Consider the following 14831-nt stretch of genomic DNA (forward strand, 5'->3'; position numbering starts at 1 on the left):
CCTCCACCAGTCTTGCAGACAAAAGAGCCTTGAGGTCCTGCCCTTTTTTATCCAGCTGTTGGGCGTGAATTTGACTGACAGTAGATGGAGCCACAGAGTTGGTTCCGTTGGTAAACTATGCGCTCACCTTTATGTTCATGATAATGATGACGTTTATGATACACAATTGCACAATATCTCAATTCATGGCACATGGTGGTAGACGCTGATTGGCTGCAGCGTAGATTGAATGAAGAAAATAATAATCCAGGTTCAAGGAGGCTATTTTTGGTGGGGCCCGCCTTGCTCGCTTGCTATTTCTGTCAGCAGAGGAGCGACGGCGGAGGAGGAGGAGGACTAGAAGAGGGCGGACTATGGGGGGGGGGGGGGGGGGCGGACTTTCTTTCAGCAACTTCTCTGCGACAACTCTCTTTTCTTCCTCCTCCTCAGCGCTGCTGTAAAGCCTGCTGCTGACCACCGCACCGCCACCTCCGCTTCAAATTCGGATGTCGAGACGTGAGTTGGACGTTCGCTGGATTTATCTCAACGAATTTTGAATCCACGTGGGTCGAACATTGTCTTCCAAGGTAGGGGACTGATGCACCAACAGCTGGAAGTTTGCTCGCCTATTTTTCCCGATGTGGTACTTTTTGGAGTTGCAACGCTGTTTTAAAAGCGAGGTGTTGAACAGGTGTTTTCACCCGCTGCAGTTTCAGTGAGTCATGAGACATTCAATAACATGCTTATGTGTAGTTTTTATAGCTTTAAAGACAAAACAAAAATAATATTCCAGCTTTTAGAGAGTTAACATTACTCAGTCACTTGTCACTTCAAAGCAATGTTTCTAAAAACACTGCAACGCATAAGTCGCTCTGACGGATGCATTTCTTTTTATTTTGTATAAAGCGTTTAGAAGCACCTCTCGCCTTCCCATCAGCGCTTAGTTTTGTGTGCACGTGAAGCAACTTTCCTTCTGTTGGCCAAGCCTGCACAGACTTTGTGAAATTCATTCACTCATGTATGGCAAGTTAAATATTAGACTTTTATTGTCTACCAAGTTGTATAATGGAGAGCATAACAACACCTCATAAACTTTCAAATACCTTTGTTGGCTGCCTGTCAGCTTTGCAGCAACTTCTCATGATTTTTTTTTTTAAAACAGGCCAAATGAGTGAATGACATCACGGACATTTTAATATTCCTTCTCTGAGTTGATCTACCTTTCACCTTGTATCCCGTGTTATTCTCTACAGATGGAATCAGCACCTAATACAAACACCCAAAAGATATAAAAAAGGAGCAATCCAGTATATTTCATCCGGTGCCAGGTAAGTTCACACCACCAATGCCTGCAGTGTTTCACCTGAACTCGTGAAAAATGAGCTAGAACTGTCATCGTTGAAATATTCATGTTCAAAGATGACACCAGTAACTCCCCTGAGGATGACATCTTGTCCTCATAAGTTTTTTTTTTTTAACAGCTCACACATTGCTTATAGTCTCCACACGCCTGTGGTGACAGCACTTTTTCCAGCATGCACAATGATCTAAATCGTTAGATTGTGACGGAACGGCAGTAAAAGCACAGAACAGGTGTTGGCCTACTTGGAAAGACACATTCCATGATGTTGTCTTTTTCATTTTTGTATGTGCAGTCTTGTGATCCTATCTTTGATCTATTGTGAGCACAATAATGTGTCATGCTTTACTGGGTTCCAAATTTCCCTTTGTTGTTATTATATATTTTTTTAAATATTTTTTTACATGATGCAGATTATAAACCCAAAATACAGTGGAACCTCCAGATGAACATGTTTTCTGTGATGCTTGATAACTTCCAGTTGTTGTTTTCATGACTAACTCAATATGCAACGTTTTAACAAATGTTTTGCATTTGTCGTCACACAAGCATACAGAGAAGTTAACTATAGTGTGATAAAACTATCCATCCACTTTCTATACTTTTCATCCTGTTCAGGGGTTGAAGGCAGACAACAACCTGGACTAGTAATGACTCAATTACAGGGCTAAAACTAAAATAAAGTAACATACCACACCTCTAGTTAAATTAAACACACAATTATAGGTTATATTTAATTCATATATTTGCAGTTCTCTGACCAGTTGTGTTATTTTTTTGCTTTGCCTCATTTGCCATTACTGGTTCTCCAGTGGCATCACCTCAAACGCCCCAAAAAATGGATCAATAAGCTCATGTCTTGTGATTTGCTGTGGTGTCTGATGATTGTTTGAACCCCAAGTTTTGTTTGACTTTGAAACAAACAGAATTTGTAGAAAATTCTACTTGAACTCCAAATTTGAGGTGTTCAAATTTGGAGGTTTGTAACATCTGTTTGTAACCATGCATATCTCAGATCAAAATGTTTTGCTCCGCCCCATCTCAAACCAGTTAGCCAGCTGTTTTGTTCCTTTGTGTGTTCTGCTCCGAGAGGCACATACATGCCTGTGTGATCGCACTGTGTAAGATCACAATGGACCTCTGCCCCAATAAAGGCGCCATGGCTCGTTCTGTGCCAGCCTGCGACAATTGCTAACCCTACACGGCACTGCCTGTGTGTGCTTGTGCATGTGTGCTCCCGTGGAAAAAGTCAGTGAAGTCATGGCCATGCCTTACAGCATCTGGTTACATGTGTGCAAGCCACACAGTGCAATTGACACTGGCTCTTTCACCATTGTCTCCCACTTGAATTAATTTTCCTTACACAGTCCATTGTTTGAATAGTTAAGTCATAAGGTTACAACAGTCGAGTCACATGCAAAAAAATGCGAAACCCTACGTACGTGCAGTTTTTTGCATGCCCTAGATTAACAGGGTTAATATCTATCTATCTATCTATCTATCTATCTATCTATCTATCTATCTATCTATCTATCTATCTATCTATCTATCTATCTATCTATCTATCTATCTATCTATCTATCTATCTATCTATCTATCTATCTATCTATCTATCTATCTATCTATCTATCTATCTATCTATCTATCTATCTATCTATCTATCTATCTATCTATCTATCTATCTATCTATCTATCTATCTATCTATCTATCTATCTATCTATCTATCTATCTATCTATCTATCTATCTATCTATCTATCTATCTATCTATCTATCTATCTATCTATCTATCTATCTATCTATCTATCTATCTATCTATCTATCTATCTATCTATCTATCTATCTATCTATCTATCTATCTATCTATCTATCTATCTATCTATCTATCTATCTATCTATCTATCTATCTATCTATCTATCTATCTATCTATCTATCTATCTATCTATCTATCTATCTATCTATCTATCTATCTATCTATCTATCTATCTATCTATCTATCTATCTATCTATCTATCTATCTATCTATCTATCTATCTATCTATCTATCTATCTATCTATCTATCTATCTATCTATCTATCTATCTATCTATCTATCTATCTATCTATCTATCTATCTATCTATCTATCTATCTATCTATCTATCTATCTATCTATCTATCTATCTATCTATCTATCTATCTATCTATCTATCTATCTATCTATCTATCTATCTATCTATCTATCTATACGCACATACACATTCATGGACTAGGGCATTAAGATTTTTATGTGTTCAATTGACGACATAGTGATGCAAAAAAAACCAACACATTCCTCAATCAGTGCTGCACCAAACATTTTTGGAGTTCCAGAACAACCTAATTATTATGTTCATCAGTTATCTAGCTTTTACATAATGACTCTAAAACTATCCATCCCATTTTCTATACGCTCGTGCCCATAATTTGCAACTTTGTGGATTGCATTTTCCGTTTAGTACTGCAAGTATTCCGATTTTTCAGAATTCTGCCTTTGCCATGCCACACCCTCAGCCCAGTAGTTTTATGCTGAATTCTGTTTATAAACACACACCTCATGCTTGCGCTTGACAGAAGTAGCTTTAGTCAGACTCAGAAATAATTTTCAGTACTATCTACAATCAGAAACAAAATGCTGAGTCCCACTGTGCACATATACGTATTATACAATGAGATTTATTGAAGAACCAGTCAATCCTGTCACTGGAATGTCCACAAAGAGATTTAAAATTCTTGCTGCGACCCGGTAACAAAGGAAAGTATGACTTAAATCAGTTCATATTTTGTGGGCGAATGCATAGTATGTTCTCTCTATCCACATACTATATATCTCTCCACTTGTAGATGTTTGGTTCAGGAGAAACTTGAGACAGCGATAGAAACAGGCACAATTGATATAGTTTTGGTGGCGCTCATGTTTCTTTTTTCCCCAGTCGTGGTTTTCACACAGTCCGAGTCTGCTGACCAAAGTCAGGCTCATCTGGTAAAGACTACCGCAGCGGCTTATAAACCTTTCGACAGTTTTGAGCTGTCCTTTACTTGTTTTAAAATTGCGTGTTGCTTTTTGCCTTTTGAAGTCATCAAACCTGAGGCAGAATCGTTCAACTTTTGCATTGTCCACAGGGGGCTCGTTAACCTTAGCTGGTCATTTGGTGCCACTACCTCCCTTGGGCTTTGTGTGTGCAAAAATCTTGCAGGGCTAGGTCTGGTAATGGCTGTAACAGTAGACAGCTATTTTTGACCCGCCGAACAAACGGCTCGATTGTGCTACCTCAAGGTGCATGAAATCACTTGATATGCCCGGGGTAATGTCTATTATACTCTCCAAGGGGCCACCGATTCTTGAGTGTGCCAGTCTTGTGTTTGAGTACAGCATTTAGAGCCTCCCCAACTTCGGGAGCAACTTTCACAGAGAGTCGGATAAAAGACAAGCTTGCTGCTATTAAGAACAGCAAGAGACACGTGTTGAAAGATATAGCAGAATCGCACGATTATGCCTAAAGGGCCTGTAGACATTATTCAATGCACAACCGTATCACTTAATCAAATCAGAGCAAATCCATTGAGTAATTAGTTAGAAACATTTCCTCAGGTTCTTGTGTTTATTTCTACAGACATTTGCAGTGTCCCTAACAAGTTCAAAGCCTTTTCCCATTATCCTTTTAATGATTTTGTTTTGTTTTATACGACGCTTTGATGATAATGCTTTACAAATGTTTTGGCACAGCACTGCACCACTTCAATGCGTCGGTTTATTTTTTTTGTTAATGTTGGATCCCAATATCAATCATTGAAATTTACCATCCGTGACGCTCCTGTTGTTGTCTACCATGCATGTTTTCATACAGTATTCGCTTAGCAGCAAATCAATATATCACAGAATGCAGAACAATAGAAAATCGTCTACGATTACACCAAGGTCTAAAATAGGCAGAGGAAGGCCCTAAATGTCAACACAAAGTACAAGTAATATGGAGGGACACTTAACAACAAGGAACAAAAGCTGTCCCATCGTTTTCATCTCAAAGTTGCTAAGAGACCGTAGCTACTGCCAACATTGACTAAGACACTGAAAACTGGACAGAATGTTCAGTATACATAAATATGACAACATTGGTAAAGTTCAAAGGCTAATGAATGAATTGTCCAGACCCTTTGGACCTGGAATAAATGTGAGTGAGTACCGTGAGTATTCCATGTGTTGTTCATCATCACTTCACTAGAAAAAAGTTGTACAGTGAAAGTAATCTATCATCTATTTTTTTGTCGGGTATTAAATAAAATCATTTAAATTAAAGAAACACTCTCCTTATGATATATTTTTTTATATCTCCAGTATTTAGTGCTGATGGAGTCAAATCAAACTGGGCCAGGCCTGCTGGGTAGCTGAGTAGCTAATATGATAAGTTAATTCATAACACCGTGCTTATGTGAAACGCTTTCAGGAGGGGTTGGTTGAGCATATGATGATTTGAAATAGGGATGCACCGAAAATTCGGCCACCGAAAATCTTCGGCCGAAAATGACCTAAAAGTGCATTTTCGGTTTTTGGCCGAAAGACCTAAATCACCGAAACAACACGGCCGAAACTTGTGATGACGTGAGCAAACAGCCTACCAGCACGCGGGAAAACGGGATAAGAGCCAGCATGTCTGCGGTGTGGACTGATTTCACTATCTCAGAGAAAGACCCTCGGATAGCGATTTGCAAAACATGCAATGCTGAAAATAAATGCTATATAAATAAAATATAAATAATATAATATAAGATAATATAATAATAATATAATAATAATATAATATAATATAATATAATATAGGCGGCTCGGTGGCGCACTTGGGTAGCACGTCCGCCTCACAGTTAGGTGGGTGCGGGTTCGATTCCACCTCCGGCCCTCCCTGTGTGGAGTTTGCATGTTCTCCCCGGACCCGCGTGGGTTTTCTCCGGGCACTCCGGTTTCCTCCCACATCCCAAAAACATGCTTGGTAGGCCGATTGAACACTCCAAATTGTCCCTAGGTGTGAGTGCGAGTGCGAATGGTTGTTTGTCTCTGTGTGCCCTGCGATTGGCTGGCAACCGGTTCAGGGTGTCCCCCGCCTACTGCCCGATGACAGCTGGGATAGGCTCCAGCACGCCCGCGACCCCAGTGGGGACTAAGCGGTACGGAAAATGGATGGATGGATGGATGGATAATATAATATAATATAATATAATATAATATAATATAATATAATATAAATAAATCCATAAATGCTGTGGTTCTAATAACTGACAATCATTTCTTTCGGTGTTTCGGTTTTCGGTTTTCGGCCTTGGTTTCCTCATTTTTGGTTTTCGGTTTCGGCCAAGAATTTTTATTTCGGTGCATCCCTAATTTGAAAGGAATAGTTTTGGCTTCAACATTCCAGTGATCAGCCTTTTATCAATAAGCAATTGAACCACAATTATGAAACACAACATTCGAGTTTGCTAGCGCATGCGCAGTGATACTGACCGGCAGAATAACATCCGGTTGTTCCCAAAGATGATCTTTTTTCTGAAATAATTGTACTTTTACGGGCTTAAGTAGGAGTCAAAATTTGGGTGCATATTATACATGGGTACAGGCTTTTTTCCAGCATCAACATGCCATTTTTTAGAGTGCGTATTATACATGGGGGCGCATTATACATGGAAAAAAACGGTATTTTAGGTTGGTTGTGATAAAGGTTGCCCATCTGTGCTGTCTGTGAGTGTGTCAAAAGATAAAGCGGGGTTATCCTTAGTGTTGGCTGCTGAGTCGAGTGGCTTTATCTGCGTTGTGTAATGTGTAGAATTTGTTTGATGTGGAGGGGAGAGAGCAATGAAGCTCAAGAAAGAGCTGTGGACATAGATTAAGGAGACTTAGTCATGATTTTTAATGTAGGGTTTACCTGGGCCAACGGAAGTTTCACTTAATGCCCTGTTGTAAATCTGATAATGATTTTACGTTAGACAGAAATGAACAGGAAGTTACATCGAAGAGTGGGGGCTTTAATATTAACCTAGGTATTTTGGTTTCCCCGCATTCCACTGAGAACTGTATTGAAAAAATTAAATGTTACTATTAACTTAGAAATGAAGGATAAACTGACCTGTCCCATATTTTCAATGAAACATTCAGTGACTCAAAAATAAGAAGGCTCTATTTTTTTAGTCCTCCACACAAAAAATCAATTTGGGGCTAGTTTTGAAGCAGCATGGTATGCGTTAACATACTCTAATTGGTTTCGTGTAATTGTTGTTTGGCTTTACATAATTCCCCGGGCAAATAAACAGCAGCAGTAAAAATGTGTCAAATGTCTGTCTGTCTGTCTCTGCTGGTTTAAGTTGCCTATCAGGTGGACAGTGTACAGTGTTGTGTTACAGACAGCAAGCAGAGCTGACAGTGTCATCATGGCTGTGAGTGTACCACTTGACCGCGTGTGATGTCTGAACAGAAGATAGCGTAAAGTGTCATTTGTCAATCCCCGGTCAACACCTGGAGGCTCTGACGGAGGCAGTTTCTTGTATTAGCAGCAGGAACTTAATGCTCCAGAGTTATGTAATGTTTCTACTGGTGTGGAATACACGTCTTTGTTACTTTATATTAAGTTAGGAAAAATATTTCCAAGGGTGATTCAATTCTAGCACAACTTGAGGGGTGTCCACTGTCCAGGCTGGTCCACCAATACTGTGTAGACAACTAACAGACAAAGCTGTGGTGGCTGTTCTCCTTATTACAAGCCAGCATATGACCTCACTATATAATCACATTGAGCAAACTGGTCGACTTCAGATTAGTTTGAATTCTATGACAATTTCTCTGACAGGAAACAATAGAAATACAAATATTCACTTCCACGGTCAAACTTATGCAACTACTTACTCAAATCAGATTTTTAGCACCTCTTTGCAAAGTTATTTAGTTCTAAGAACTGAGCGCTCCAGCTTAAAGAGCATGTGACATTCACTTCCACTACTAGACTATTCATAGAGATCCTGTATTGCGCAAGACTCGTTAAGCAACCGCGTGTGTGGACTCCTTGTACTTTTTCACTAATTAGGTCTTATTTGTCTTTTACCTTGCTAGACAGGTAATGAAGCTTGAGAGAAGCTAGTTTTGGTCAGCCGAGTGAAGGATGAACTCGTTCTAAGGTTCAATGCAGACGTTTCTGATTTTTCATGAACAGGTGGTCTCCGCAAAGCATCTGCCTGCAAATTCTAAAATGTGCACATGTTGCATTGTAAAACCAGCTGCAGTCAGCTGCAATGACCCACATCTTCTCTTTCATTCTTACAAGGGCTAATTGGAATGTTGCCAACCTAAATATTAAAATTATATAAGGTCATTTAAACCCTCCGTTTTCCCACAGTCGGAATTCTTGAAAATGGTCGCCCCCCCCACACACACACACATTGCTCTGCTGTGATGATAACTGTTCATGCAACTAAAAGTATTTTATGAAAATACACAGCAAATGACTGTTAGGTATTTTTTCACAGCCATCACTGTGACCCAAAATGATTGCAAACCATACATCATATTTTCTATCTTATTCAAAAGAAAGAGATAACAAAAGGAACCTTCAATAGATTTGTGCAGGTCATCTGTGAAGAGTTTTTTTTCAAAGGAAATTCATTTTCAAATGTTATTTCAAATTTAATTCTGGACCAAAGGAACATTTCAGAACCTGAGCCCTAAAGTTGAAAAGCATCCAAACGGAACATTTGGGCGTTAGGATGGACGGGAATGTCGATGCTGTCAGGGACTCTGAAATCAGCATATAAGACTACTGCAGCTAACCGAGTCACTTAGTGGTGAAACTCTTCTTTGTTTGTGTCTGTATGACTGTTTTAAACTGCCCGCAGTGAGGCCAAGGACCCATATCAGAAGGTTGCATATTCAAAAGCTCACTGGCACTATGGCAGCGGTGTGACAACAACAGCTGGGGGTGAAAAAAGGGAGGAAATGTGCATCTAAACTCGGCTCTCAAACAGGAAGCCACGCTGGTGCTCTCATTGTTGTGTTTTTATAGACTTGACTTCCTGCTCGGCTTCACCACCGTCCCGGTTACCGCGGTTACCATGCGTGTTGTTAATGGAATGGATTGTAAAGATTAGGGGGCGAGCATAGTCTGATCTGTGCTTACTGACCAAAGTATGACATATGAGATTATTATCAAACGAATATCCTGCTTCTGTGGACATTCATCGTTTTCTTGTTCTGATGCCCAAATCTCTCTCTAAACTTAAATTCTAAATGGCATTTGAATGAGAAAATCACAATACTGTCATTGTTATTGTGATGATTAAACGGTTTTGGAGCAAGACGTAGGATGAGAAGGAGTTAAAAAAAAAAAAAAAAGAGGATGTGGCAGTCTGTAAAAGATGACTAAAGGGGAGTGGCGGATAATTTTAGAGCCAGCTGTTAGTGTGACACCAGTGCTGCTGGCAGTTTACCAGCCAAACACATTGTGACTTCTTTATGCTCTTCTTAGGGGTCCATGAAATTCTTCAAAATGCATGAATTTTAAAAGTTGTCAAAACTGAATATAATCAATTTGACAAGTAATTGAGTAATCGTTTAGAGACTTTTTTTTTTTATCTTAGAATTGTCCGAAACCACTTATAGCAGACTCCCAACAGTTATTATTCATTGATTTTTTTTTGTAATGATTCATGACTACAAAAGAGATTATTTTTTGTATTATTTTTTTTACATCTGTTTTGACTTCAAGAAACAATAGCCTCACTTTTAACTGAGTTTGTGTTCAATTGGCACAAAGAGACTGCATGACCAATTCGTTTTTTCATGTCTGGTGTGTAAAGGTTTATGGTGCATATTCTCACATTTGTGAAGCCTGTCAATCTTTTTATTTACATCAAATTAAAAGTGTTTATTAATGTCATTTGCCGCCGCAGAAAGGTGGTGAACAAATTTGAAAATTGATCTTGAAAGCACATGAATATTACTTGAAATGCTTGTACCGTATATCCATTTCCTGTTGGTCTCATGGCATTTAATGATAAAGTATTTTTTTAATACTACTTTACACTGAATATCATTTAAATTTTACAAATGAAAATGGATACATACCCTTCACTTTATTATGCTCATCACAAGAGAATAAATGACTTATTTTAATGAGAATGATAAAAACAAGCATACATTCATTGTATGTCTTTTTTTTTTTGCACAATTATCCCACTTGAACCTGCCGACTAGATAAGATCAGCATTGCTAGAACTAGGTGCACACGCACAAATGAATATCCTGTGAGCTAGCATTCTACTTCTTCCTTTATAGCACATGAACACACACATGGGTCTCAGAGTGATTGACATGGATCAGTGCCGAGTCTTCCCTGATGTGTCAGCATGTCCTGTTCTGATTACATAATTGAAAATGGATACATTGACAACTATTCCTCAATAATTTTGCAATATTTTAGCAAGGTGTCATGATTTCAATATTTGCATATTCTGTACTGCAAAATATGATGTAAGATGAGTTATCACACAATACACGTCAGATTTCTATCCTTTTTGACATAGTTCTGTTTTGTAATCTGTACCATCACTTAGTTATTGTATTGTTTTCTTTGCATTTTGTTGTTTTCATTGTATCGTGACAGAGCGAGAGCGAATGCTTTATCTCGGTCTTACCTGCTGAACCGGTTCAAACATCACACAGGGCCAATGTAGAACTAAATAGAGGTTGGGATGAAACTGAGCCAGAATGCTGTGTCATCATAGTATCATGAGCATGCACGTACACTGAACTTGTTGCTCTGTCGCATTATCTTTTCTTTATGATCTTCACTAAACACAAGTAGACGGGTCGATTGTTATTTAACAATGCTGCAATACGTCATGAATGCCCAACACATGCTTGCAAATCATCTTGATGTGTCCCGCTTAGGGCAGATTCAAAAGAATGGTTTTCAAAATCTGTAGAACATGCTTGGTGAGATGATAAAAAGGTTGCATGAGATGTACTTGAGCACTGGGCATTTTTCAACTATTTGCTAAATGCTCCAAAGATATTTGCTTATTATATTATATCCCAAATGAGTCGAAACATTTTCTAGGGTGACAAAACCCACATTGGTCTGTATACCCTGTGGCCACTTACCGATCCTAAATTCTAACTTGTCACATTAAGGTGACTAACTAACAAGTTTGTACCCAAGTGTGGTATAGTAATTGCAGTACAGACCGATGGAAAATTGAGTGCCACAGGTCTGGAACTTTTTCAAATAAGACAGTTTTAAGAATCACAACCACCCTACTCCCTTCCATGGAATTATTTGTGCTTATTTCTTTGATTTGGTTTCATTTGTTTAACTTCACCCACTCCTTTCTAAAGGCAAATAGGTCACATCAAGTTCCATTGACATGATTACTCTGCTATTTAAATGCAATCAGCACAACTGCGGCAGAATCCGAATATTTTCCTTTTCTTAGCATAATGTAAAAGTGTAATGGACCACAATCAAATATCGTCCTTAAGCTAACATTTTAATATAATTTAATTTACTAACATTTTAGCTTTAAATGCCTGGTAGAAAAAAATGACAGCGGAGAAAATAAATATGGTTGCAGAGGGTCACTGACTGAACAATTACACTGTTGTTTCTAGACTTAAAGTTCTGTTTCCTACATGGGAAGTGTGTTATTATCAGTTATTTTACAAGCTCAAGGACATTGTGTAGCCACTCACTGGGAAGCCTGGCTGCCAAGTGGTTAAAGAGACTATTTCTCCTCTTGAAGATTCAGTACATGGACTGAGTGTGGTTTTGGTGCATACAGTAGTCAATGAAGGTGAAGTAACACCAGCATGTGCTTAATACCATTATTTTAAACCAGACATTTGGCTTCCAGACAGTTCCCAAGTGTTCTAATAAGTCTCATTTCTGTGATGTGCTTTGTCAAATACTCCAAGGATGAAGAATGGACACCTTTATGTTTGTAGTCTTGCAGAAATGATCCTGTTTCAGAGGAAGTGGTCCAAAAACTGATATGCTGGAAAAAAAAGAAAGACATTTTTAAATCATTGCCACAAATAGGTTTAGTATTTTTGGTATTTCACAATCTCTGATTAAAATATTCTGTTGACCAGCGGGTTGTTTTGACGACAACAGAATTTGGCCGATATACAAACCTGCACTATAAAGTCTAAAGTAATGTTAAAAACCTCAATAGTCATTGTCAAGACAGCTTTCGCATTCCCCAAAAAGTAGATGTGACTTGCAGGATTTATCTCTTGTGTGTGTCTACTTGCGTGTGAGGGCATGCTTATTGTTTTCCCCTGTAGACACATAAGACTAACTGTTAGTAAATGTTCAACCTGTGTGTATTTATAACCACTAGGAGTCAGGGAGAGATACTGGTATTCCCAACTGTAATGATCTTTGTGCGCTTCCTCGTAAAGTTTCCTCCTTCCTGACGATAAAGGCCTTATTCCGCATTACCATAAACGGTGTGTGTGTTTACCAAAGGTTTATTTCATTCTAACCGTGGCCTGTATTTGCAACCGCAAATATGAAGAATAGCACCCGCTATGTCACATGAACCTAAAGAGCTCTTTAGTTTCTGTTCCACTCCACCATAACAACCTTCTCAATGAGTGGCATTTACTTCACACTCTGCAGGTTGACATCTCACTACTGCCACAGCAGCACATCAATGATGTCAGACCAAATGGCTTCAAGGCATGTGTGTGTTTATGTGTGCGGCTTTGCGAACACCCCCAGCATTTTCCCAAACTGTTCCCTTCCTGGATTTTGTTTTCAGTGCCAGATGAGGCAATAGTTCCCATTGACTCAGCCCCGCAATGCAAATATGCCCAACACCATGCAAAGAACATGGAAATATGTGAATCGACGTCAGAGCCAGACAGCCACAGAGTAAAAAAAGTGTACAAGAATGACACCAATGAGACTTAGGACTCTAAATTCAGCAGACGCTTAAAATTACAATGCAACCTCAACAGTTGCAGAGTCGATTCTCTGATGTTCTAAACTTGGGTCTTGCGTGTCATGCTGACTTTGTGTTGGCAGCAGTTTTGTACAATTACAGTTGTGTTTTTCACGAAACTTTGAATGGCACTGGTAGTTCTATGGTTTATGCAGATGGAGATTGAAATATCTCTTTGTATAAATAACTTTTAGTTGCTACTACAGGGTATGATACAGTGACAGTGGTTTTGTTAACATATTTGTGTGCTGGCATCATCTTCGAATGCGAGTTAAATTAAACATGTACGGGCTGAGCTCGGAAAATATGAAAAGATACATACACTATGTGTAATGATGTTGTTTTCACCACTTTCTGTTTTGTTATTGTAATTTGGTTCATTTGTGGAGCGGTGGAACAAAAGTTATGTTGCATGTGGTTTATATTATCGGTAATTTTGTCCACTTTAAGATGGAATGAATTGATTATAAAAATATGACAGGATTAATAGGCAACAATTCATCCTTTCTTATGTTACAGATTCCTGTGTATTGTGCGTCGTTTTGGTTCCCATGGACCTCAGAATTGGAGAGCGGGGGATGCGCCCCGGCTCTGACACGGCCCTCCTCACACCATTGCACCCGCCGTTGCTTCTCAGCCCATTTTCCCCGCAGACCCGAACCTCCTTCTCCCAGCACCAGCTTCAACAGCACATACGGGTACAGAGGATCAATATTTTACTCAATGCATGTTGGGAATGTTTTTCTGAATTGACACCAAATTTCCTCAAATAGTGGTCCCTTCTCTAATGATTTGAATTCCTTTGCTAACCAAATTACTCCTACCAAACCTGCCAACATTTTGCGATGTTAATGAAAACTATGGAGGCTTTCCGCATTCTGGAAATGAGGTATCTGCACATTGTTGGGGAGGATGATAAAAGAATTCAAATCTATGTATGTTCAAAATCTGTTTGTAGTAAAGGTTGAACTGATGAGGCAATGAGCCAATTTTGCATCTTGTCTCTTTTGTGACAACATAATGCGGTACTGTGATGGAAACATTTCACTTTCAACGAAATCATCAACTTCAACTTGACGTTCATGTCGTTATGGCTGACTACAGAAAAATCTTTGCTTTTACTTACTTCATACAAATACAGGCCTCCTTGCTAATAAACACCTCCCCCAATCTGTAGTTAAATAAATGCCCCCTAGCCACATGTGAGGAAATATGGTATTTTAATTTAAATCAGTAACTGAGTTTTTTAAAAGTATACATTCCAATGGCTGTTTAGAAGTTTAATGAAAATCTTGAATGTTTAGTTTAATATGGAGCGGCGTCGTGAACAGGAACACCATGAGAAGCAACAAGAATTGCAGCAGCTCAAAAACAAGGACAAGAGTCAACAAAGTGAGTCTGTTATTCAAAAGCGGACATAACCTCATGCACACACTCACTCACACACACACACACACACACACACACTTTAAAATCAGAGTACATCATTTTAATTT

At 38.9% G+C, this 14831-nt stretch overlaps 1 protein-coding gene across 1 annotated transcript in view; it reads left to right on the forward strand.

The window, feature by feature from the left end:
- hdac7a (histone deacetylase 7a) overlaps positions 1 to 14831 on the forward strand; it is a 38172-nt gene that overhangs the window by 9018 nt on the left and 14323 nt on the right. The window contains exons 2-5 of the mRNA XM_061272907.1: positions 430 to 566; positions 1233 to 1307; positions 13855 to 14033; positions 14640 to 14727. Of these exons, the coding sequence (XP_061128891.1) occupies positions 13887 to 14033; positions 14640 to 14727 (235 nt within the window). The 5' untranslated portion in view covers positions 430 to 566; positions 1233 to 1307; positions 13855 to 13886. The remainder of the gene's footprint in view (positions 1 to 429; positions 567 to 1232; positions 1308 to 13854; positions 14034 to 14639; positions 14728 to 14831) is intronic.

This window comes from Syngnathus typhle, linkage group LG2 (genome assembly GCF_033458585.1).
Source record: "Syngnathus typhle isolate RoL2023-S1 ecotype Sweden linkage group LG2, RoL_Styp_1.0, whole genome shotgun sequence".
NCBI lineage: Eukaryota > Metazoa > Chordata > Actinopteri > Syngnathiformes > Syngnathidae > Syngnathus > Syngnathus typhle.